This window comes from Sturnus vulgaris, chromosome 2 (assembly GCF_052056855.1).
Source record: "Sturnus vulgaris isolate bStuVul1 chromosome 2, bStuVul1.hap1, whole genome shotgun sequence".
In the NCBI taxonomy this organism is placed as follows: domain Eukaryota; kingdom Metazoa; phylum Chordata; class Aves; order Passeriformes; family Sturnidae; genus Sturnus; species Sturnus vulgaris.
In genome coordinates, this window is record NC_142244.1 from 34,813,999 (window position 1) to 34,836,365 (window position 22,367).

Genomic DNA, 22,367 nt, shown 5'->3' on the forward strand with positions numbered 1-22,367 from the left:
TCACAGCACTTTTCTGGACAGAGCTGCCCAGATGGAGATGTGAGTTGCATGCCTGTAGTGTGATCAAGTCGAGATGAGTCAGTTCACTATTAAATTCTCATTTAGTGTCTTTGTATCAGCTCCCAGCCAGAAAAGAAAATAACTGTCTAGAGAAAGAGCCCAAGGAGAATTCAGCTGGCTACAGCAGGTGCTTGAAACTCAGTGCAATATGCCAGCTTGCAACCCTTGTCTCCATCTTTATCAAGGTCACGGACTTTTTGGCCAAGGCAGTACAGATGTCAGGGACTAGCAGACAGAACAGTGGTTCTACGTCACTACCTTCTGAAGCAGAACCCTCCAGCTGACTTCAGTCAGGTCCACCACACCTTCTGGAGGTGTAAGCAGGAATCCTCCAGGCTCCTGCGTGGTATGGGTTTAACTTTACAAGACGGTTTGATCAGTGAATGGTCTCCATGTAATAGTGAAAAAAATAAAGCCAGAAGGAGCCAGAAAAAAAAACCACCTTCCACTCTGCAAACCCTCTGCCCCAAACCAGGGTGCTCATAATACTCTGCTTTTCTCCAAAATTGCTAAATCCTGTGGTTCCCTCTTTTACCCTACAGTCGTCCTTCCTGGCAGCTGTCTCAGCGTGCTCAGGAGTTTCATCTAATATATTTTGACATCGCCCATCTTGCTGCCAGCCAAGCTTCACAGCTCCTCCTTGGGATGCATGATCCCAGGGTAGACAAATCCACATGCATTACTCCTTGTACACATCCCTATGGGGTGAGAGGGGATTTATTTCTCACCCCATTTCTCCTGCACAAACACAAGAAAGAGCTTAGCACATATGTGACTCAGACTTCAGTGCCTGCAACCAACCTCACCAAAATGTGCTGTACCATTGTTTTCTCTTCAAGAACAATTCTGCCGATCTCTGTTCATGAAGAAGGGTGGAAACTATCTGCCCAGACTTCCATACTGTTCCCCAAACAACTCCCTTCCCTTTAGCCTGCCAAAGGCAGCTCACATCTGCAGAGCTGCATTTGCTGTGTGACAGCCAGCATACCCACCCTGCTCCCCACAAAGGGCATGGGAAAAGGCAGCGGGGATGGCGCACAAAAATGTGCAGATGGGAATGTGGCAGGGGAAGGAGTGGGAGACTTTGACCTGCAATTTGTTTGCTCAGCATTTCATCTCTGGATGAAGCAATGTTTCATTTGTGGAGGGTAGGAGAGAGAAGCCTGTGTGCAAGAATAAATTTGGGATAGGGGGTGGGGGACAGCTCTCTCCAGTTTTAAAGTCCAGGAGCCTGAGTCTTCTTGCATCTTGTCCCTTTCTCCCCTACAGCAACCAAGTCATGAGATAAGAAGAGGACACAGTGTGACACTGTAGCCCATTTTGTCTCGTGGGGTCATGAGAAGAGAGGATGGATGGTCATGCTGGTGACAACAGTAGCTTAAGACAGGGGTTTAACACGAGGATTTGAAAGGCTCCCTAAGACTTAGACACCTTTATACTCATTCATCCGAAGTAGGATGAGAACTTGCTTCAGGCAGAAAAGACTTCCCTTTCTTGTATTTGCTCAGCCCTGTGTCCATCTGAAAGGTATCACCTCCATCGTCCTCACATGATTCCCAGTCTCTCAGTTATGTTTAAAAAAAAGAAAGGAAAAAACTCCCGAACCACCACTCAGCAAGCAATACACTACATGGACACATGTTTTTGTGATCACTTGAGCTAAACCTCCTCCACAATTTTTCCTTTCGCCAAACGTTTCTGAGTGGGAGCGCTGGAAAAATAAACTCCCCTGGTGCGGTGGGACACAGGCAGGTGGCCAGGCTGAGCCGAGTCCTGGGGGCTCACAGCCACGGGCAAACCCCTGGGAGCCCCTTCCCAGTCCTCTCTGCAGCACAGGCTGTCAGCTGGGAGACATTTACTGGGAACAAGTGCCTATTGTCCCCGTCAAGACTGAGAGGCAGCTTGGTGGGATAAAAATATAATCAAGTGGAATTTCAGCCTTCCTTTTTGTCCTCTTGGCTTTACTTTTACTCTTAAGTCTGCATAAAGCCCTGGCATTGGTCCTTTTGCCTGCCTTGCTTTTAAACCTAGATAGGCAGCTTTGAAATGACACCTTGAGAAAATTATTATCATTATCATCTCCAGAACAGGTCTCTCCTATTACTACTATTATTTTCCCCTTCTTTGCTTTGCAGCACTGCTCCAGCCCACAGCAGGCTGGGGGTTTTGGATAGCATAATGGGGAGGATTGCAAGATTGAAGGTGGCAGGTTTGCTGGAATAAAGACCTGGATAGTACCTGGTTTCCAGGGCACAGCTGAAGTAGTTCAAAGCAAGCATGTGTCAATGACTGCAAGGTCCACACTGCCTCTTAGGAAGAAATCACGGGCAGCTCTGTTGGGGCATGACTGGAGCTGATGCCCATCTGGTTTCTTTGGTGCCTCTGATTCCCCATGTGGGATAAATACACCAATTTCTCCAAGGCAACGGCTCCTGTGATCCTTGTGTGACATTTGTTGCACATATGCCAACTAATAATAATAAATATGCCAGCACTATTGCTAAAAGGATACACAGAGCAATAAAAAACAAACACTTAGGAAGGACAAGGAGAATAAAAGATGGCAAAGGAAAGCAGTAGCATGGAGTTAATGATCTGAGATCAAACTGGAGGAACTAACAGCCCTTTTTTCACAACCTAGTTAAGCGTATGAATATTGAAAACCTTCTTCGGAATCCTCCAGCAGGGAAACACACAGCAAGTCTAACAAGTGAAGAAAAAATTAGCAGCCACTTTCCCTAGGAAAACGGGGACATTGGTAGAAGCTGGTTCATAAATTGGCCACAAGGATAAAAAAAACCCTATTATTTCAAGAATCCTGCTGTAGGATGAAAGAGGGTCATGAGCAGGCATGAAACTCCTGCATCCCAGAGGCCACATTCTATTCAGGCTGCGCAGCATCAGCCCCATCCTCTTTTCCCCACAGCTCCCTCCCCAAGTGGCTGGAAATGTGATGGTGAAAGACTCTGCAACACATCTGCATCTTAGAGCCATCTCAAGCCAGATGAGGACCCCAAGCACACATGGATGAGTTTTACTTCCAGCAGACAAGGCCTTCCCCACGGTTGAAAATAAACCCAAAAGTGCAAATTCAGTGTGCTGCAACAAGTCAGATGAATCCATCCAAGCGGACTGGTCCTGCCTGGTGTTTCATCCTCTGTATCCCTCAGTCCTGAAGCTGGATGAGCATGCAGTTGAGGACCAGCTGCCACATGCAGACTGCCACCCTGACCTTGCTCTGCAAGCTGCACTTTCAATCAGACCTCCTTACAGCTGGTTCCTTTTATTTTTATGGTGTCTGTCATTAAACAAGTCTCATTAATGCAACAGGAAGATGAGGTTCACCTCAATTTTGTTTAATGCTGCGAATCAGCAAATCTTAGCTTGCACAGGAGGAGGTGAGGTCTTTGGGAGCATCTTTGGGCCGATGCTGCTCGAAGTATGTCCCGAGGAAACCCCAGAAGCATGCAGAGTGTCCAATCTATTTGAGGAAGATATCAGTAAGTTATTTTTGCCTTAAAGAACGCAATCAAGGCAAGGTTGGATGGGGCTCTGAGCAACCTGGAGCAGTGGAAGGTGTCCCTGGCCACAGCAGGGAGTTGGAAGTAGATAATGTTTAAGGTTCCTTCTGACCCAAACCATTCTGTGGTTCTATGATACCATAAAGTACTGCTCTGACATCAATACTCATCTGGGGATGATATTCCAGCACTGGAGGTAAGTGCAGATTTCTACAGAGAGTGAGAAGACAAATAACATGAAGGCTGGTCTCTGGGAAAGCTGATGCAGAAACCAGATTCACTGGACAGAAAAATGCCACTGCTGCTTGGCTGGAAGCAATCAGAGTTGTGGGGTCTCTGGAGGCATCTCTGCTTTCCTGGGAAGGCCAGTGTTAAAAAAATTAAAAAGCAGGCACAGCAGATCTGAGCTCCCCAGGACTTTCTGAGTTTTTCTGGATGGTCTTCACTATGCAAATATGACTTTCTGAACTTTTTTGGGTACCACTACATAAATGATTTTTGGCTGCAAACCTTTATGGTTACAGACGCAAATTCTGATCATTGTGACAACGAACAAGATTTCCCACACATGATTGCAACTGCAGCTTGTGTTTGTAACAGACCAACACCTTTAGTTTTTCAAAGGATCATTCACAGGTCACAGCAATTAAAGATTTGGACCTGAAGCTTTGCTGAGGTGCAGGCTGAACTGACCCAAAAGAAATCAGCCTCATCTCTACTCCCAGCATGTTGCAGCCATGTGGTACTTGCCAGATTTACTCTCCTGACAGTAGAGATTTGGTTCAGTTTAGCAAATATAAGCTTGATGGAGCAATCTGTCCTCCACGTCCTTATTATCCCCAGGCCAAGAAAATGACTGGGAGTACCAGCTCCTCCTGATGCAGTTGGAAGCTCCAGCAAAGTCCCTGAGAGCCCACACCACCATAAACCCTGTCCATGAACCCTGTTCATTCCATGGATGCTCAGAGGAGTGTCCTGCCCATTTAAAATATACTTTTTAGATCGAGATCCCCCACAAAACACCACGCAGACTGCAGCTTATCACACTACCACATGCTTCACTAGCTGCTACAGAATAGCTGAAAGTATTTGAAAACAATTAAGCAATTAAGCATTTCTGAAGTTTGGCAGTGGAATTTATGTCAGCCAGGAACTGAGAATTGGTCTCAAAAAGTCATCACTTGATTTATTTCAAGGATACAAAGGAAATCATAGAGGACACATAGGTTATAGAGAACAGCACATTATGGGCAGAGCTGGACCACAATCCCAATATTGCTCTGGCATTGATACTCATCTATTGATGATACTTGTCTAGCACTGGAGGGAAGTGTAGTGAATTTTATGCAAAATGGAAAGATGGAGCAACTTGAAGGCTAGCTGAGCCATTTTCAGCTTTGAAGCAAACTCACACTTGCATGCAACAGGCAATAAACTCAATCTGCTAAGAAAAGCAAAGGCAGGCTGTGTAAACTGAAAATGCCACCAGCAAGCAAACTCCAGCCCTGAGGCTCTTCTTGCTAGTCCTAAGTTTAAAAACAATGACTGAATTTTAAAACATCATTTGCTTCAGTGCTCTAGGACCTGGCTTTTTATTATGAAATGGTAGAAAAAGCATTATCAGCCTTTCTTTTGGTTTAACAACCAACCACTCAAAGTACTTGAGACCGGTGAGATAACTGTCCTGATTTCAGAGAGGACGGGTGTGGGTGGCACCTCCCGGCACAGGAGGGGACGTTTGCATTGGCAGCCGAGGCAGAAAGCCTCCACACAACCCAGGGAAAAGGAAAAAAAAACGAAAGAAAGAAAGAAAAACCCACCCAGCAAATAAACAAAAGCATTCCTAATAAACTGGAAATGTCATACTACATCAGGGATCACAAGATCGAGCCCAGAAAGGTCCAAGTGGCAAGAACATGCTGTTAAAAACAGATGGGAAAAACAAGCCGGGAAAGGTTGAGACTGTGTTTCTAAACTTCTGTTCCCCACATGGTTTTTAGAGCTGGGGCTGGTGTGGCTGGGGAGACAGTGGGGTGAATTACCAGCTGTCTGCATCATCCCAATAGCCCCTGTGGAAATCTTATAAGCAGGAGGATGGGGAAAAGAGTTTTACACTAAAATTCCTATTCAACAACTTTGGAAACGTAGATTTTTCCAGTTTCCTAAGCGCAGGCTCACCACATGTGGAATCACATTAATAATACTGCTTTTTAAAATTTTTGCCTTGGTTTTGAGGAGTCCTGCTTGGAATGGGATTTGCCCCTCACAGCATGGCTGTGTCCAGGCAGAGGTTGGGGCTGGGTTTCTGGATTCTCTGCAGCACATGGGGATGGCCATGTCAGCCTTTCTGTGCTCATTCCTACTCACCTTAAGACAGACTCACAGAGGCAGTTCCACTCAGTGCCATAAAACCAGGTGCTCAGTAACCAAAATACAAGTCACGTCCTGGGAGAAGTGGCAACCCCCTAAAGGTTACACATTACATGGAAAGGTGAAAGGAAGACTAAAATAAAATGGACAGAAGAGGGTACCAAAACACGCAGCCTGCAGAGAGCTGTGCAGAGGAAACCTCTGTGCCTGCCACCTCCATGCCCAGCCCATCGTCCCAAAGGTGATGAAGCCCCTGATGACAAACTCCTAAAATAAACCAGAGGGTACCAGCTATTCCCTGAGACCTTCAGAGGCCTTTCAATGTAACAAATTAACAAAAGCTTATTGTTCTAGAGGACTTTTTAAATGTAACTCCTTCCCCCGGTCCTGAGCACATGAAGACAGAGATGGGGCCAATACAGCTCTGCATGCACAGGGACCTGTTTGGGGTCCACAATTTTCTGACACATTCAAGCCAAGATCTGTTATTCAGAGAAAGAGGGTCTAGCCTGGAAGAACTCAAATACCTTGAGCTCCAGCACCTGGAAGATCTCAAAAGTATTTGTAAATATTGGGGTTTGGCTCAAGTGCCTTTTTATGCAGGAAGAGCGTGGGGGAGAACACTTTTTGAAGCACAAACCAAATGCTATTCTGAAATTTAACAAGTTCGACTGATTTCCTCTATTATTTTGCATTCCTTCATGCTTTAGGCTCCAGAAGATGCCTAAATATCCAAGTGCATAGGCTGCCAGCACAGCTTTTCCAGCCCAGCAGGAAGTAGGAGGTATCTTCAGGGAGAGCCTATTTTTGGCGAGCTATCCAATTCCAAACTAAGCCTTCAAACTTTCTGTTGTTATTAGTAGGATTAAGGCAGCAGAGTGGGAGAGCTGAGGCATTCCCACAGCAGATCACATCGCTCACACTCCTTGCTCTCAGTGGTGGAAGAGGGGTTTTGTATGGATGCAGGACATGGCTGGAAGTCCAGGGCTGAGGTCCTGGGGGCTTGTTGAGGTCCTGAGCTGATATGTGGGCACCTGAACACTTGAATGCAGCTGTGTTTAAATTTCAAAAACCAGTTCTTAATCCTGAACAAATTATCCTGTGTGAAGCCAAGATGGATGGAGAAAACTATTTTCTTTTCTACTCAGAGCACTCCAAGTGAAAAACATGTATATAACAAAGAATTGAATTACAATAGTTTTTCGCATTACCCAACATGTCTGTAGAATCAGCAGCCAAGAGCAGGACACCCCAGAGCCCCTCTGCTGAACAATTAGATGACACTAAATTAATTGCAACATCCAGTATTTTACAACTCCTATTTTTATATGTTAAAAAACATTTAATAGCCATCCCTCAGTTTATTCCTTAACATTAATAAATCAAAACAGAAACACTGGGGAGTATGAAACAAACAAAAAAATATACTAAAACCCCCTTGGCTAAATTTAATTTCTATTAGAATCCTTAGTCACGATGGAAATGTGTTTATAACCACAAACCTCCACTAAATTATCTTAACAGCCTCTAGCTGTTGTGCTGATGGCCGAAACAGCACAGTAAATTACTGTCTCACCGTACAAAATTATACACATTGCTATTACACCATGTTTCAGTCCCAGCCTCTCAAAAGCAGAGCAGATTTATTCTTATTACCCAACTGAGCGCACCCACCAGCACACACACGTGCCCTGCCACGTGTGTACTCCCAAAACAGTGTAAATCCACCGATTTTGGCACAAACGCCCTGCCCAGCACACAACAGCCACTCACCTCTTCCCCCTCCTTTCCCACGTCTGACTGACTTTCTGCTCATCAGGTTTTCCTGTCTGGCAGCTGGACTGAGTTTTTAAACAGGCTGAATTCACTCCTCACCTTACCCAATGAACTTCAAGGCAAGGCACGCGCGAGTGAACTTGGCTCAGGAAACTTGGAATTTCTCAGCGTGAGACTGCAGGGACCGAGCATGCTGGGATGCAGCTTAGAAATGGGAAAACGAAGATGAGACTGGAGGATGTTGGTATCTGGTTCCCAGCTCTCTGACAGACTTGTTGCCAGCCCTGAAATATTCACTTGGTCCCTGTACACTGTAATTTCCTACTTATAAGGCAGGGTCAGTAAAGATCCAGTAGTCCTGTAAGCAACCTGGCTGCCCAGGGGTGGAAAGGTTAGAAACTCACTGAGTGTCCAACCTCTTGTGCCAGCTCTTTGCTCTTTTGGGATGTGCAAAGCTAAAATAATTTGTGTTTACAACCTATGTCAGTGTTATAATGCCAAGACTCTGGAATATTCAGGGTAGGTGTATGAGTATTTAGTGGGAATTCGAAGTGCAAGGACCAAAGCTTGGGGGAAAGAAAATGAACCCAAGCCCAGGCCACACCACTGGGCTTTGGGGACAAAAAGGATAAAGGTGGGAAAATGGCAGAAGCAGATACGACAATATCCAGGAATATATACTGACTAGGAATGAATGTCTGAGTTACAACATGAAGAGCACCACAACCACACTTCTGATTGTGCTGTCTCGTTTTCTATCAAACCAGTATTTTGTTGGGTTTTTTGTTGTTGTTTGGTTTGCATTATTTCTTTAATTTTTAAATGTTTATAACAAGTCAAAAGTCTCCCACGCTTTGAAGGAAAGAAATCCAAGGTTTTCACCAGGCTCTTGCACACTGACAAAGAAGAGTTGAACCATGCCTAAATTACAGCTGACTCAGCAGCAATGTGCACAGCAGAGGGGAACACATATCATTCTGGCTTCTCACCTTCCTCCAAAACCTGAGCTATGGTTGGTTAGTGGGAGGCTCCAGGTACAAAGAAATGTAAAGAACAGGCTTTAAAGGCGCTTCTTAATTACAAATGCAAATCTTGTCCTTCCCAAGTGGTATTCAACAGCTCAATTCTATTGGAAATTCCAAGTGTGTCAGAGCAGCAGGTCCACACTTCACCCCACAAGCCTTAATGACAACATTTAACACTGAGCTGGTCATGGCAGACTCTCCAAAGAAGCAGGATGGACAGAGAAAAACCACCAACAGAACATTGTCATAAAACACCCTACTTAAGGAAGAACTTGTAAAAAAGCCTCATGAACAACCTACTCATTGCACAGGTCAGGATTTGCTTTATGTCCCTTTTTCAGTACCAGCCCAGAGCAATGTATGAGGCCCAAGACAAACACTCATTAACTCTCTGTGAACATCTAACACACACTCCTGAGCACAGAGTATTTTGTGAAGCACTGTCCATGATGCCAACCTGTAAAACATTCTGCCTTCTGTTGCACAAGAGGCACCTTCAGTATCAAAAAACCCCAAACAAATAAACCTTGCAGGCAACCTTTTTCTCCATACATGATTCTGTTTTCAAATCTTGCTCCTCAATGCACCTTCCTGTGACAGTACATGATACATCAGCCCATCTGCATGCCAGCTGGCTGTACTGATTTGATGCTAAAAAGAGTGTATTGATTGATTCCCAGACGAAGCCTCAGCCAACGTGTTTTGCAAGTGTTTGAGACAACGGCCTGATTCCTTCAGGCCCTACCTCCCTTGGGCTGACTTTGCAGGGAATGTAAGGCACAGGCTGAAAATGGCTTTGGGAGCAACTCTATGGCTATGGTGCTGGATGTAGCTAGTCTTGGACCAATGCATTACAACCCATTACAGGTGGAAACTCACTGAAAAGGAAAGAGCAGAGAGCCCTATCTCTTGGAAAGACCCATCCTCAACTGTTTGACTGCTTTAAACCTCAAAATAACAATTTTGTTCCTTTCCAGTGTTTTCTTCATGCTATCACCTTCTAAAATTGGCAGATATTCACATTATTCGTATCTCATCTACTTTAGAAGGTGCAAATTCAGAGCTGGTAGGAGGAGGCAGCTTCTCCCCCATTGCACATCAACAGCAGAGGCAGAACTTGCCGAAGGATGAAGAAACAAAATGATCTTACAAGCTTTAACTTCTGTGACCTGCCCCCCTTCTGCATTTGATGCCCAGGGGTCAGACACATCTGGCCACCTCTCCCAAGCACAAATCCTACCCCTTCAAGAGTGGGTTCCAAGACAGGATGGGACATCATTCTCTTTGGTGATGTGCCAAACACTTTGGGCCACTTCCCGAGGAAGGACCCTGGGGCACTCACGTAAGAAGACCCACAAGCCAAGCTGAAATGCTGTCCCCCCTCTGCATGGACAGCAGCCCTGAGGACTTTTACCAGGGCACTTTCTCGTTCACTTTCCTTGGAAGGTGGCTGTCCTTCGCTGCTTTGGAGGCCTGTTGTGTAAAACTTTCCCAGGCTTCTAATCACTCTCATCACCCTTCTCCAAAGATGCTGGTGTCAGGGGTCCACCCACACACACATTGCTGCAGGATAAAGTCCTGATTGCTGGCAGAAAAACTTCCTGCCCCCTGTCCTGCCTCACTCCTTGCACACAGAGGGCTCAGAGAAGGACCTAAACAGATAATGCTCAGTTAAAACCTCAACTGCCAAATTTGAAACCTTGAGGAGGGACCAGCCTACATCATTTCTCAGCATCTCCTTCTGGTCAGGACAGCTAAAAGGACCTCTGTCAGTCCATACACCCCATATCTTCTGCATGTCTTTTTTTTTCCCCTTTCATTTATTTATTTATTTACTCCCCTCCCTCAAAGGCTTTAAGAAACCACAATCACAGAGTGCCCACTGTCTGCATGGCTGCCCCCATGGATAACATCAGGGCCATGCTGGAGGTAGCAGTGGGGCTCAGCTGCCAGCTCTGTGCCCCCCTCTCCTGCCACCCTGGCCCTGTGCCCTGACCCCTGAAACAATGAGCTCTTCTGTTCCCCACTGCCCGCTGGAAACTCCAGTCTGACATTACGTGTGGTGGGCAGTGGGTGAGGCAGGCAGGGAAGGAGAGACGGGGGGAGAACACAAGCCTCAAGTCATCAATTCTCTTCTTGGGTCAAAGTAAACGAGGTTTTCCCGGGAGCTTCCTATCTGGAAGGAGCTATTTAGGAACACCACAGTGACCCAGAATCAAAGGAGCTGTGTGCAGTGTTGATGGCATGGAAGTGGAGTGGCTGTTTTCTGCTGTCAATCAGCCAGATTTACATTTACAGAGGGGCATTTATGGAAGGGGCATGGAGAAGAAAAGGCTCTGGAGAGACCTCATTGTGGCCTTCCAGTACTTAAAAAGAGCTTTTAAGAGAGGAAGAGTGAATTTTTACACAGGCAGATAGTGACAGGAAAAGGGGGAAGAGTTTTAAACTAGAAGAGGAGAGATTTAGATTAGACGTTAGGAAGAAATTCTTTACTGTGAGGGTGGTGAGGCACTGGCACAGGTTGCTCAGAGAAGCTGTGGATGCTCCAACCTTGGAGGTATTCAAGGCCAAGCTGGATGTGGCTCTGAGCAACCTGGTCCAGTGGAAGGTGTCCCAGACCATGGCAGGGGGTTGGTGATCTTTAAGGCTGCTTCCAAACCAAACCACTGCGATTCTATGATCCTATGGTTTATTGTGCTGGCCCTTTCCTGTGCTGGATAGCTCTCAAACACAGCACCTGTGGGCAAGCAGTGTGAGAAGAAAGGAGATCTGGAGTTGCTGACATAGCCTCTACAAGAGTGGTAAGAGAGACTTTTAAATGGAGAGGCAACTATCAAAACCCAGAACTGAATTGCACAGCCAACCTTCCCTTTTCCATGGGGCACAGTTTCAAGCCAAGAGCATCCAGAGAGCAGTAAAACCACATTATTTCCCCCTACAAATAAACAAAAAAAAAGGCCAAAAGATCCTTAAATAACTATATGGATGAAGACCTGAAGAACAGATCGGTAGCAATGACTTAAAATCCCATTAAGCATCGCTGTTGAAATTATTATGAGATTAAAAAAACACAGACAAATGAAAGCATTGCCCAGCTCAACAGCAGCACACGGTACCAGAGCTCCCATGTATGTGCAACATAGCTCTTCAAAGCTGAATATTTAAAAGACACCCCAGTGTCACCAGTAGAGAGGAGAGAAATGAAGATTTACTAGGCACTTTTGGAAAGAAGACATAATCCCTGGTTGGATATTATGTTAAGTGGCCAGAAAGTAGATTTAGCAAATCAACTTGCAACTTCTAGCAGCCACATGAAAGTCCATTGGCTTGTCCTGAAGGTCAATGAGGAACCAGAATGGGCGAGGCAGCAGCTGGGATCATCAGGAAAACTTAATCACTGCAAATCCATGAAATTCAGGAGACCGCAAATCTTTGACTCAAAATGTTATTTCCATCTTACCATATGGATGCGGGACCTGGAACTCCACCAAAGAAATGTCTAAATGCCTTCCAAAGCAAACGCCTTTGGAAAATACCAGGTTTAAATGGAATAAGATGCATAACAAGTACTGAAATGCTATTAGGGCAGTATCTTTGATCCAGAAGACATGATGGAAATAGTATGGATGTGTCCAAAAGGCGTGGGGAAGCAAAAGAAAGAATAAATAATAATTTAAAAAAAAACAACAAAAAAACCCAGAAGACAGTTCAGTCAATAGATTTTAATTTCTGTCAATAGATTGTTATTTCTGTAACAGAGAGAACAAACATACAACAGCATTTAAAAATTCAGAGACCATGTGGAGTCTGGAGTAGGCAGAGACAGAAAAGCTTTTGAAGCAACAGAAAAGAAGAAGCAATCTGAACATTTAATACAGAAATGTCTAAGAACTGTTTTCAAGTGGTCCTGCCTCAAAACTAGATTTAAACTATAAATAAAAATGTCCCATTTCTGACCCAAGAGAGAACTTCCTACCCTGAACACACATCATTTTGGGGCAAGAATATTCACATTTGGATGGAGAAGTTCATTTCTAGGTATTAGTGTAATGCAGACAACCAGACTGATGCAAGATTTCCCAGATCAGAACCCTGCCCAGGAAAACTGCACAAGAACTCAGTAAAAAAAATAGGAACCAAATATGAAAACACAAATCCAGAGATGAAATCAGCTCCCCACTTCCCCCCCAGGTTGCTGGATTTAGTCCAGATTCATTGGAGAAACAGGCACCGCTGGCTATCTTACACAGCAAGAAACATATGCTTCCAGCACTCAGATTTTCCTCCTGTCCTTTAAAGGCACAGCTTGCAGGCTAAAGACAGCTAAGAACATTTTTTTTGACCAAAGATGCTTCTAAAATATTTTTTTTTTTTAATTTTAAACAGAGCACGTATTTAAATTGCTGTATGAGTAGATATGATTGATGACATGTGTGGGATGGCACTGTGCAGGCTTGCACACTGACCTTGAGGAAATCCTCTTTGTGCATTGCAAGGTCGTGGCAGGCACGCCTTGGTGCAACTGTGTATGCCTGGCAGCATGCAAATGCTCTGGATCTCTTCTTAGGGTCTCAGGTCTATTTTCTGTGAGTCCACACGATGAATATTTGCTTTTTCTGTCACTAATCACGAATAAGCAAGAAAAGTGATCATAGAATTACAGAAGATCCTGAGCTGACAGGGACTCACAAGGATCACTGAAGTCTAACTCCTGGCCCTGCACAAGACACCCCAGGAGTCACACCACGCACCCAAGAGCATTGTCCAAGTGCTTCTTGAACTCCACCAAGCTTGGTGCTATGAACACTTCCCTGGGGAGCCTGTTCCAGTGCCCAAACACCCTCTGGGTGAAGAACTCTTTCCTAACATCCAACCTAAACTTCTTCTGACACAGCTTCATGCCGCTCACTCCGTCCTGTCACTGGTCACCCCAGAGAAGAGATCAGTGCCTGCCCCTCTGCTTCCACAGCAGTTTCAGACCACAGTGAGGTCTCCCCTCAGTCTCCTTTCTCCAGCTGAACAGACCAAGTGCCCTCAGCTGCTCCTTGTAAGGTTCCTCCTCCAGAGCCTTCACCATGTTCATGGCCCTCCTCTGGATGCTCTCTAATCCCTGTATCTTTCAAACACTGTGGCACCCAAAACTGTCCCCAGCCCTCGAGGTGAGGCTGCCCCAGCTCAGAGCAGAGCAGGACAATCCCTCCCCTGCCTGGCTGGTGATGCTGTGCCTGATGACCCCAGGACACGCTTGGCCCTCCTGGCTGCCTGGGCACTGCTGGCTCAGATTCAACTTTCTGTCCACCAGGAACCTCAGGTCCCTTTCTGTGGCACTGCTCTCCAGAAGCTCATTCCACAGGCTATCCATACATCCAGGGCTGCCCCATGACAGGTGCAGAATCCAGTACTTTCCCTTGTTAAATTTCATATGGTTGGTGATTGCCCAGACCTCTAATTTGTTCGGATCTCTCTGTAGGTCCTCTCTGCCTTAGAGGAAATCAACAACTCCTCCCAGTTTATTAACATCAACAAACTTACTTAGCATTCCTTTGAGTCCTGCACCCAAGTAATTTATTACAACGTTGAAGAGCACTGGCCCTAAGACTGAGAGAGCCCCACTAAAGATCAGGCACCAGCCATACTCTACACTGGCTCCATCTATAGATGGAGTTCACTCCCACGTTCACTGCCAATTTGCTGTGGTTTAACCCATGATAACCACATGATAACCACAAAGCTGGTTTCACTTGGCAGCAAGGTGGAGAAGCTACACAGAATGGCAGCAAAAGGTCTTTCAGCTCTACTGCTGTTCTACGGGCACTATGAATTAAATAAAAATCTCTCTCATTTCTTCTACCTCCTGAGATACATTTTGTCACCACTGTAAGGTACTGAAAGATCCACCTAAGCATTATGATAGGGCAGTGAGACTTTAAAGACTTTAAAGGAATACTGAAAGGAAGTGCCATTTATATTAAAAGCAGTAATTTCCAAACCTTTTGGATCAACTCATCTTAGCAAGACCCTTGATAACCTTGGCACCCTCATCATCCAAATCCCTGATATGTTTTATGTACTTGTCTGCAATCCGTTTCCACAGTTTCACACATCCTTGTGTGCAGCTCGGAAACCAGGGGCTTCCAGGTAGAAACCACAAAGCCAGGGTGAGTTTCCAGTTGTGAGATTGACCCTGAACACAAGTGCAGCCAATTCACTGATTTGCTCCGTGCCTTGGTTTCTGCACCAGACCAGACCTTTCAGGGCAGATGTGGTCTCCCCAGACACAGCACATGGAGCCCCAGTCACCTCAGCTGCTACTGTAATACAGACAAATAATTTTTGTTCTGCCTTTGAGTCACTACTATAAATTATGTGCTTCGGTCTGGTAAACACTTTTGCATCATGTCTTTCATCTGTTAGTTGCTAAACGAAAAAGGGGAAAAAATTGTTTCAGTATCACTTCTGCTCTCTTTCAAAGAGAAATGAGGCCAGCTTCCTCACACACTTTCCTTAAGTATTGTTTGCCTTTCTTAAGTTCAACCTGTGCTTTGCCATCATCAATCTTTTACAGCCACTGTGGACTGCCAGGACAATCAGCCAACTCTGAAGTCGTGACAGATAGCTGAGGATTCACTCAAGCTGTCTTGGCAAAGCCAAAGTACCAGGAAAATAAACCAGGTTCACCCCCCAGACAACACACCCTTGTGGGCATGTCCACCTCAATTGATGCAATGCCTCGGAACACACACGGGTTAGTCCTGACCAAACCAGTCTGGGTTTCAGCAGCTGGAAAGAGCTGCCCCAGCACGTGTGTTGGCAGCAAACAAAACCAAGACCATCCACCTTCACAGCTAGCTGGGCTACAACAGCTCTACTGCTTCTGAGACTCGTGGCTCCACATTGCACCTTACAGAGGTTTAAGAAATGTTGGGTTAGAGGCACCTCGGGAGGTTTCTAGTCCAGCCTTGCATTTGAGGTGCCACTAGATCAGGTCAGCTGGAATTTTGTCTAACCAACTCTTGAAAACCTCCAAAGACTGAGACCCTGCAGCCTCTGTGGGAACCTCTTCCTTTACACCATGACCCTCTTACTGGAGGGGCTTTCCTAAGACCTAACCTGAATCTTCAAAGCTGGGTTGTGGTTGTTGCTCCTTATTTTGTCACCTTCTACAATTAAGAAGAGTTTGACTCCATCATTCTCACAACTATCCTTCAAGTATCTGCATGTTACTAGATCACAATTATCATGACGACAATACCTCACCACCTTACTATTTCCAGAAAATGCTACAGTGGACAAAGGAATGCAGCCCCACACTCAAAAAAAATGACCCCAAAAGGAGGTTGTAGGGTAGAGGTCGTGTGTTTTGACTCACCAGCAATGATGCAGCAGAGAAACAAGTTAGAGAGCGGGACCTTTGTGCAGCATTGCACAAGAGAGCTGGTGTAGCAGGAGTGCTGGCAGGCACTGCCTTTGCAAGCAAAATGCACCCCCTGACCTGCAAAACCTTCTCTGGTGGAGCAAGTGTTCATCCCTTCTCTGAATCATGGGGCAGATGACAATAGCTAAAATATATGATGGTCTTTTGGAATCAAGCTGGGAGATTACATGGGAGGGGCAGGGTGCAGCAAGGCAATTTGACAGATGGAATAAGTGCAAACTCATGGAGTTCAGTGCAGTCAAAACTTTCTACAAAGAACTTGTCAGAGCACTTCCCTGAGTCCCTCCCTGCATCCAGGCTCAAAATCTATAAATTCACCTAAGCCAGCACTGGAAGGAACTTTTGGAGAATTTGTCAAATTTATTCCACTGCCTCAAAACAGATTCAGCTCTCTGAAGTGGAGTTTAGCCAACCTGCATTTCAGAACTGCCACGATGGAGTCTCCAAGCCCATCCCAAACCATCTGTTCCACTGCTCCACTCCTCTGGAATCAGAGGTTAGGAAGTTTTTCCTAAGCTTGCTTCCCTTGCTGCAGTTCAAGTTCAGCACTTCTTGGCCTCCAACCACCAGCCATGGAGAACAGTTTACTCCCTTCCCCTTCACAGCTACCTTTGGCATATTCGAGGTCTGTTATTTCTCCTCTCAGCCCTCTCATCCTCAAACAACCCCATTTCCTTCAGTCTTTCTGTTTTCTATATTTTTGCTCATTTTTTGTTGATTTTCTCTGGCGTTTCTGCAACTATTTCCTACTTTTGTTAGCGGGTAGAGCATCCCAAATGAGGCATGGCACAGCTGAGCATGAAAGCGACCAATTAAAACTCCTAAGAGAAAAGAGGAAAAAAAAGGAGATAATTTTGCTCAATACCTATCTTTTATACTTTGCTGCAGAATAAAGAGATGATCTTTCTTCTCCCTCCTACAAAATTTAATCCCAAACTCCACTTGGCCAAACTCCACTGTGCCAAACTCCACTTGGCATCTCCACCACTTGACAGCCTATATCTCTGTACTAATAGTCCTACTTCAGTCCACATCCCACATTCTCATTTAAGGAGGACATTTTTACAATGCATTTTCAGGTGGAATATGAAGGATCTACTTCAGGAACCAAAATAAGCCCTTCACCAAGGAGCTGCCCCTAGGAATAGGGCTGCAATCTGTAAATCAGCCCTTTAACCTCTTCTTGCTTGCCCCGTCAGAGAGGAGCAGCTCTTCCAATGACCTTGATTAAACTGCTTTTGCTCGATGTAAGAATGACAGTGATGCACAAAGCCAAACCCAGTAAACCTGCTGGGAGGAAAAAAAAAACCCAAACCCACACCACTAAAGGACTGTAAAACTGGTACACGACGAGAAGCTTTTGTTTTAGTCAGAACTGCAGACATGCATCTCAGCCAGACACAAAATACTCTGACTTCATGGTACATAAATGAGCAGGCAGAGCACACTGATCTAACGATAGGGAGCTGAGCTGCTCCACGACAGCACTTATTTTTCACAGTGCTTCCCTGCCAGACAGTCCACCCCCGAGCCCATCGTGCCGGGCAGCGGACAGACAAAACACTGCTCTAAACCCACGTCTAACACAGGAGACAACAGACAGGCACGTCCAGCAGGAGAGGACCAGGAGACAGTGAGTCAGTACAGGACCAGCACAACATGTGCTGGTCTCGGCTCGCTGGTCACACAACTAAAGCCCGGGGTTTTGTTTAGGGATTGTTTTGGGGTTTTTTTAATTAAAAAAAAAAATTTTTAAGGAAAAGGCAGAAGGAGAATTAAAAGATAGTTCTGTGCTTTGTGCCTGCATACAAGGAGACCCTTTCATGCATGAAAGTCAGAAAGGCAAAAGGTAGGAAAAGGCTTTTTAATAGGGTCTGTAGCAACAGGACATGGAACAATGGCTTTAAACTGAAAGAGGGCAGATTCAGACCAGACATGAGAAGAAAATTTTTTAAAATGGGGGTGATAAAACACTAGCACAGGCTGCCCAGAGAGGTGGTGGATGCTCCATCCCTGGAAACCCACAAAGCCAGGCTGAGGAACCTGGTCTGCTTGAAGGTGTCCTGCTCATTGCCAGGGGATTGGGATAGATTAGTTTTAAACCTCTCTTCCAACTCAAGCCATTCTATAAAAATACAAAAAGTGTTTGTCTGAAAAAAAGCAATTAAGCAAGAGGACAAGGGAGCTTCTTCCCAAGAAGAACAGAGGTGAAAAGAGATATTTTGGTACTTCAATTACTTTTGACCTTCAATTGTTTTCTTAGCTTTTATTATCAATATTACAGTAGCATTTACAGCCAAACTGCCCAGTCTACATGAACCCCTGTCTGCAGTTATGAGCCTGAAAAAAGGTACACTTTGTCTCAACCTTTAAGCAGTCATCATTTGATCATTTGAATGTCTCTCAACAGAAGAGAAACACAATGCTGATATTTCCCAGAGTGGTGTTCAGGTAAGTCCCACAATCTCACATAAACTCAACCCTCTGAAGTGAAACAGAGCAGGTATTGCTGTAAATGCAGATTAATGCTGCACAGATCAGGTGTGGAGAAGAGTCCCCTTTCCCAACCACCCCGGGTGGAAGTCAGAGAGAAAATTTAGTACCTTCCTCTCTTGCCATAGATCTCCCTGAAAAATAAAAGCAAAACAAAACAAAGCTTATAAAAGCACAGCACTTCAAGGACAGCGTTAGCAACACACCCATGTGCAGACACATACATTTGAAATGCACTTGTCAAAGAAAAAATAAATCTATCCTCTACCCTGTGTCAATACAGCCAGAGCAGGAACTTCAAACCCCATTAGCAGCATCCTGCAGCCTGAGATTTCTCCTTTGAGGTCTCAAAGCAGAATATAAACTGAAGGTATAGGAAAGTGGTAAAGGCAGAGATTCAACACCTTCCCTTTGAGGCCATACAAAAGCTGGCGTAGAGCGCATTTCATGCACGAAAACCAAAGTCCAACCATGTGGGTTTATTGTGGACAAAGGCAGGTTTTATGGGAGGAAAGCCATCACCCTCAGGCTCTGGACCAGCAAGCTGCTCTGAACTACTCTGGAGGAGAACCTGATCCACACACCAACAGCCTGAATGCACACCACAGCTACACAAATACAGCATCAATAATAACACATTACAAAGCAAAGGGACGAGGCACCATCAAGTGAGACACAGTCCCAGCTAAAGGCCAACACTTTCAAATCCAGCCACCGATGCAGGAAGCTGCTGCAACTGGTGTGACTGGAAGGGAAGTCCCACTGACCACAGTGCCGGGACTGCTCCAGCGCAGAGATCCCCTCGAGTGACATCTGCCAAGCATCGCTTCCTGCCCCGCGGAGCCTGCGTGGGATGGCCGGGCACATCTCAGCAGGGCCGCATTTCCTCTGGGGGGAATGAGGATGTTTTGAAAACATAGGTGGCTTGCAAAGCACTTTGGGATGTATGTGGATGAAAAGCACTCTTATGCACATCGATAATTAGCACTAACCGCTGGCATGTCACACCCTCCATGTAGAGCATTTAGCAGATTTATTCAGCTCTTGCTGGAATGCCAGAGCACAAGCTGGATATTCAGACAGTGATGTGAGCGTCCTTTCACGGGGCAGATGCTGGGGAGCTAATGATGTTTGATGAGTTAAGGCCATTGGTGACTCAGGATCAGCAATTAGTTGATTTCTGCGGGAGGAAGGTGCTTTGCTCCATTAAGCTAAAAGCATCCTCCACAGTTCAGCATGCACAAAATCATTCTGTCCACCTCCCACAAAGACTGTCTACGTTCATTAGGGGGTTGATACTTCCCACGTAAACACTCATGTTTACCCTACTGGATTCCCTAGCAGTTCCATGCCACAGCCCTGTGCCAACCTGATATTCCCTGGAAGAGCATAAGGCACACAAGGGAAGGGTTGCCAAGAGCACTGGACACACAGTCTAATGCAAAGGATTGTGGCACCACTGACGTCTATGGGGCTGAACACATTTCGGGCAAGGCTAATAACACTCCATCACAAATCAGACACAACCTCAGTCCTGCTCTAGCCTGCAGTACAGGACTACAGACATCCATCTCCCTCTCAAGGGTAAGGCAGTGATGCTTCCATCAATCAATAACAGACACTGGGGAAACACCAGCTGCACTTGTTCTGCCTGCCATTCCCGAAATGCACGCAGGCAAAAGCAACAGGACCGAAGGATGATCTGGCTAGTGTCCCCTCAGGAAGAGAGAGCATCCAGCTCCCTCACAGAGGCTGCATTCCAGTCATCCAAAGGCTGGCTGAGGCTAGTCACTGGTGTCAGGGAGTGGGACCCTTGACATCCCGGGGAGCGATGTGCCGAGTCATAGGACGGCAGCGCGTTTCTGAGCTCTAATGCTCGTGGCACATGGCAGGACTGTCAGGCGGAGGACGCAAAGAACAGTTATTTCTTTCAATGAGTGGGGAATGTGACAGAGCCGGCATTTGGACCCTCTTTTTACAACTTCTTTGAAGTGTTTGATCTCAGCCGCTAACGACACAAAGGCTATCGGAGCGCTACTGGTGCTATCTTCAAAGGGTTCGGACGTTCAATGATTAATAGGAACCCTGCGCGGGATGGGGGAGAGCGACTATTATGGGAACGTTGTGAGGGATCCAAGATGCGTTAGTACCTTTACTCCTCGGGACCAAGGTACTCCCAGCCTTCCCTAAAACAGACGACTTCAAAGGCGGGGGTGTGACCATCGCAGGTCCCGGGTGAGCCCGGCCACCGCGGGGCGCAGCCAGAGCGGCCCCAGCGCCGTGTCCGCTCCGGCCGCGGCCGTCACCGCCCACCCCACCGCCCCGGGGCACGGAACAAGCCGGGGGGCTCGGAGATGCTCCCACCCGCCTTCCCCGAGCGGCGGGGAGCCAGGAGCGTTCGTTCCCCGCCCGGGCAAGGGGCACCCCCGCCCTGCCGAGCTTCCGCGGCGCCGGGAGAGGCGGCGGCAGGTGCACCCGGGCTGGCGGCGAGGGAGCGGGGATGGAGGCAGGGGGATGGATCCCGGCTTTCCCGGGGCCGGGATAAGGATGAGGTGGGGTGGGCTGAGACTTACGTATCTCCGTAACTTCTTCTCCGGCGGTGACTTTCGGAGCCAGCCCGAGCACACCACCTCCCCGCCGCTCATCGCGGCAGCGGGGCGCCGCCGGGCGCTGCCTCCCGGCGCTCAGCGCCGGCCGCGCCGGCCCATGGAGGGCGGGCGGGGATGGGTGGGTGAGCGGACGGATGGATGGATGGATGGGTGGGTGGAGGGAGGGAGGGAAAAAGGGAGGGAGGGATGGAAGGATGGATGGGGGGGGCGGCGAGCGCCTCCCCCCGCCGCCGCGGCCGCTCGGCTGCGAGCGGGGAAGCAGGAAACTGGCTCCTTCCCGGCTCACCACGCCTCCGCCCGCCCGGCGCCCCGCCAGCCCTGTTAAAGACACAAACCCCGCAGGGAGAGGGGCTGCCCGGCCCACCGCCGCCCCCGAGGGGCTGCCGCTCGTCCCCGCCCTCCCCTCACTCATACTGTGCCTATAGAGAAACTTTATCCATACTGCAGCAGGTGATCTCTAACAGCGCAACGTTTCCTTAATTAAAAAGTACAGTTCCCCCCAGACTTGTCCTCCGTAAGGTTTCATTACCCCAGGACCCCTCCCCTCTCTTGATGATCCTTCTCACCTCGGAAAGGCGAAGCTAGATTTAGCCTCGCTGTGCTCAGGAGCTTGTGCCTGAGATGAAGGTGCCATAGGAAAACAAAGAGGTTGAGCAAGAAACAGCCAAACTACAGTGATGCCAAAAACCCTCCTAGAGAATAAAATAGCAATGAAAAACCACGAGGGGAATCAATAAAAGCTTCGTATTTTATTATTGATTTTTAAGTAATGGAGCAGTGGCCGCTGAAAGGGGGATTTGACTGCCATTGGAGTCTCATGTAGACACGCCAGGTTTTGTATTACAGTGTATTATACCCTGGCTGAGATTCACTATCAACTTTCAGATCTAGAAACACTGTACATTTCAAAGCCTGATCCTCTTCTCCTCATCTCAGGCAGTAATAAAAGGTCCCTCCACAGCCCTTCGAGTTGGGTTATGCTCTAACGTTCATTTCACTGAACCCTTTAAAGCAAAACTTGGGCATGGCACCCATAAAAGCTGAGTCCTCTTTGCCCACGCTCACGTGGAACACACAA

General features: G+C 46.8%; 1 protein-coding gene across 2 annotated transcripts in view; it reads right to left on the bottom strand.

Annotated features, from left to right (window-relative positions):
• Positions 1-21,373, bottom strand: part of GAB2 (GRB2 associated binding protein 2) — a 93,261-nt gene extending 71,888 nt beyond the window's left edge. For both annotated transcript variants that reach the window (XM_014875729.2, XM_014875728.2), the window contains exon 1: positions 21,254-21,373. In XM_014875729.2, the coding sequence (XP_014731215.1) occupies positions 21,254-21,325 (72 nt within the window). In that variant the 5' untranslated portion in view covers positions 21,326-21,373. The remainder of the gene's footprint in view (positions 1-21,253) is intronic.
• Between the last annotated feature and the right edge of the window lie 994 nt (positions 21,374-22,367).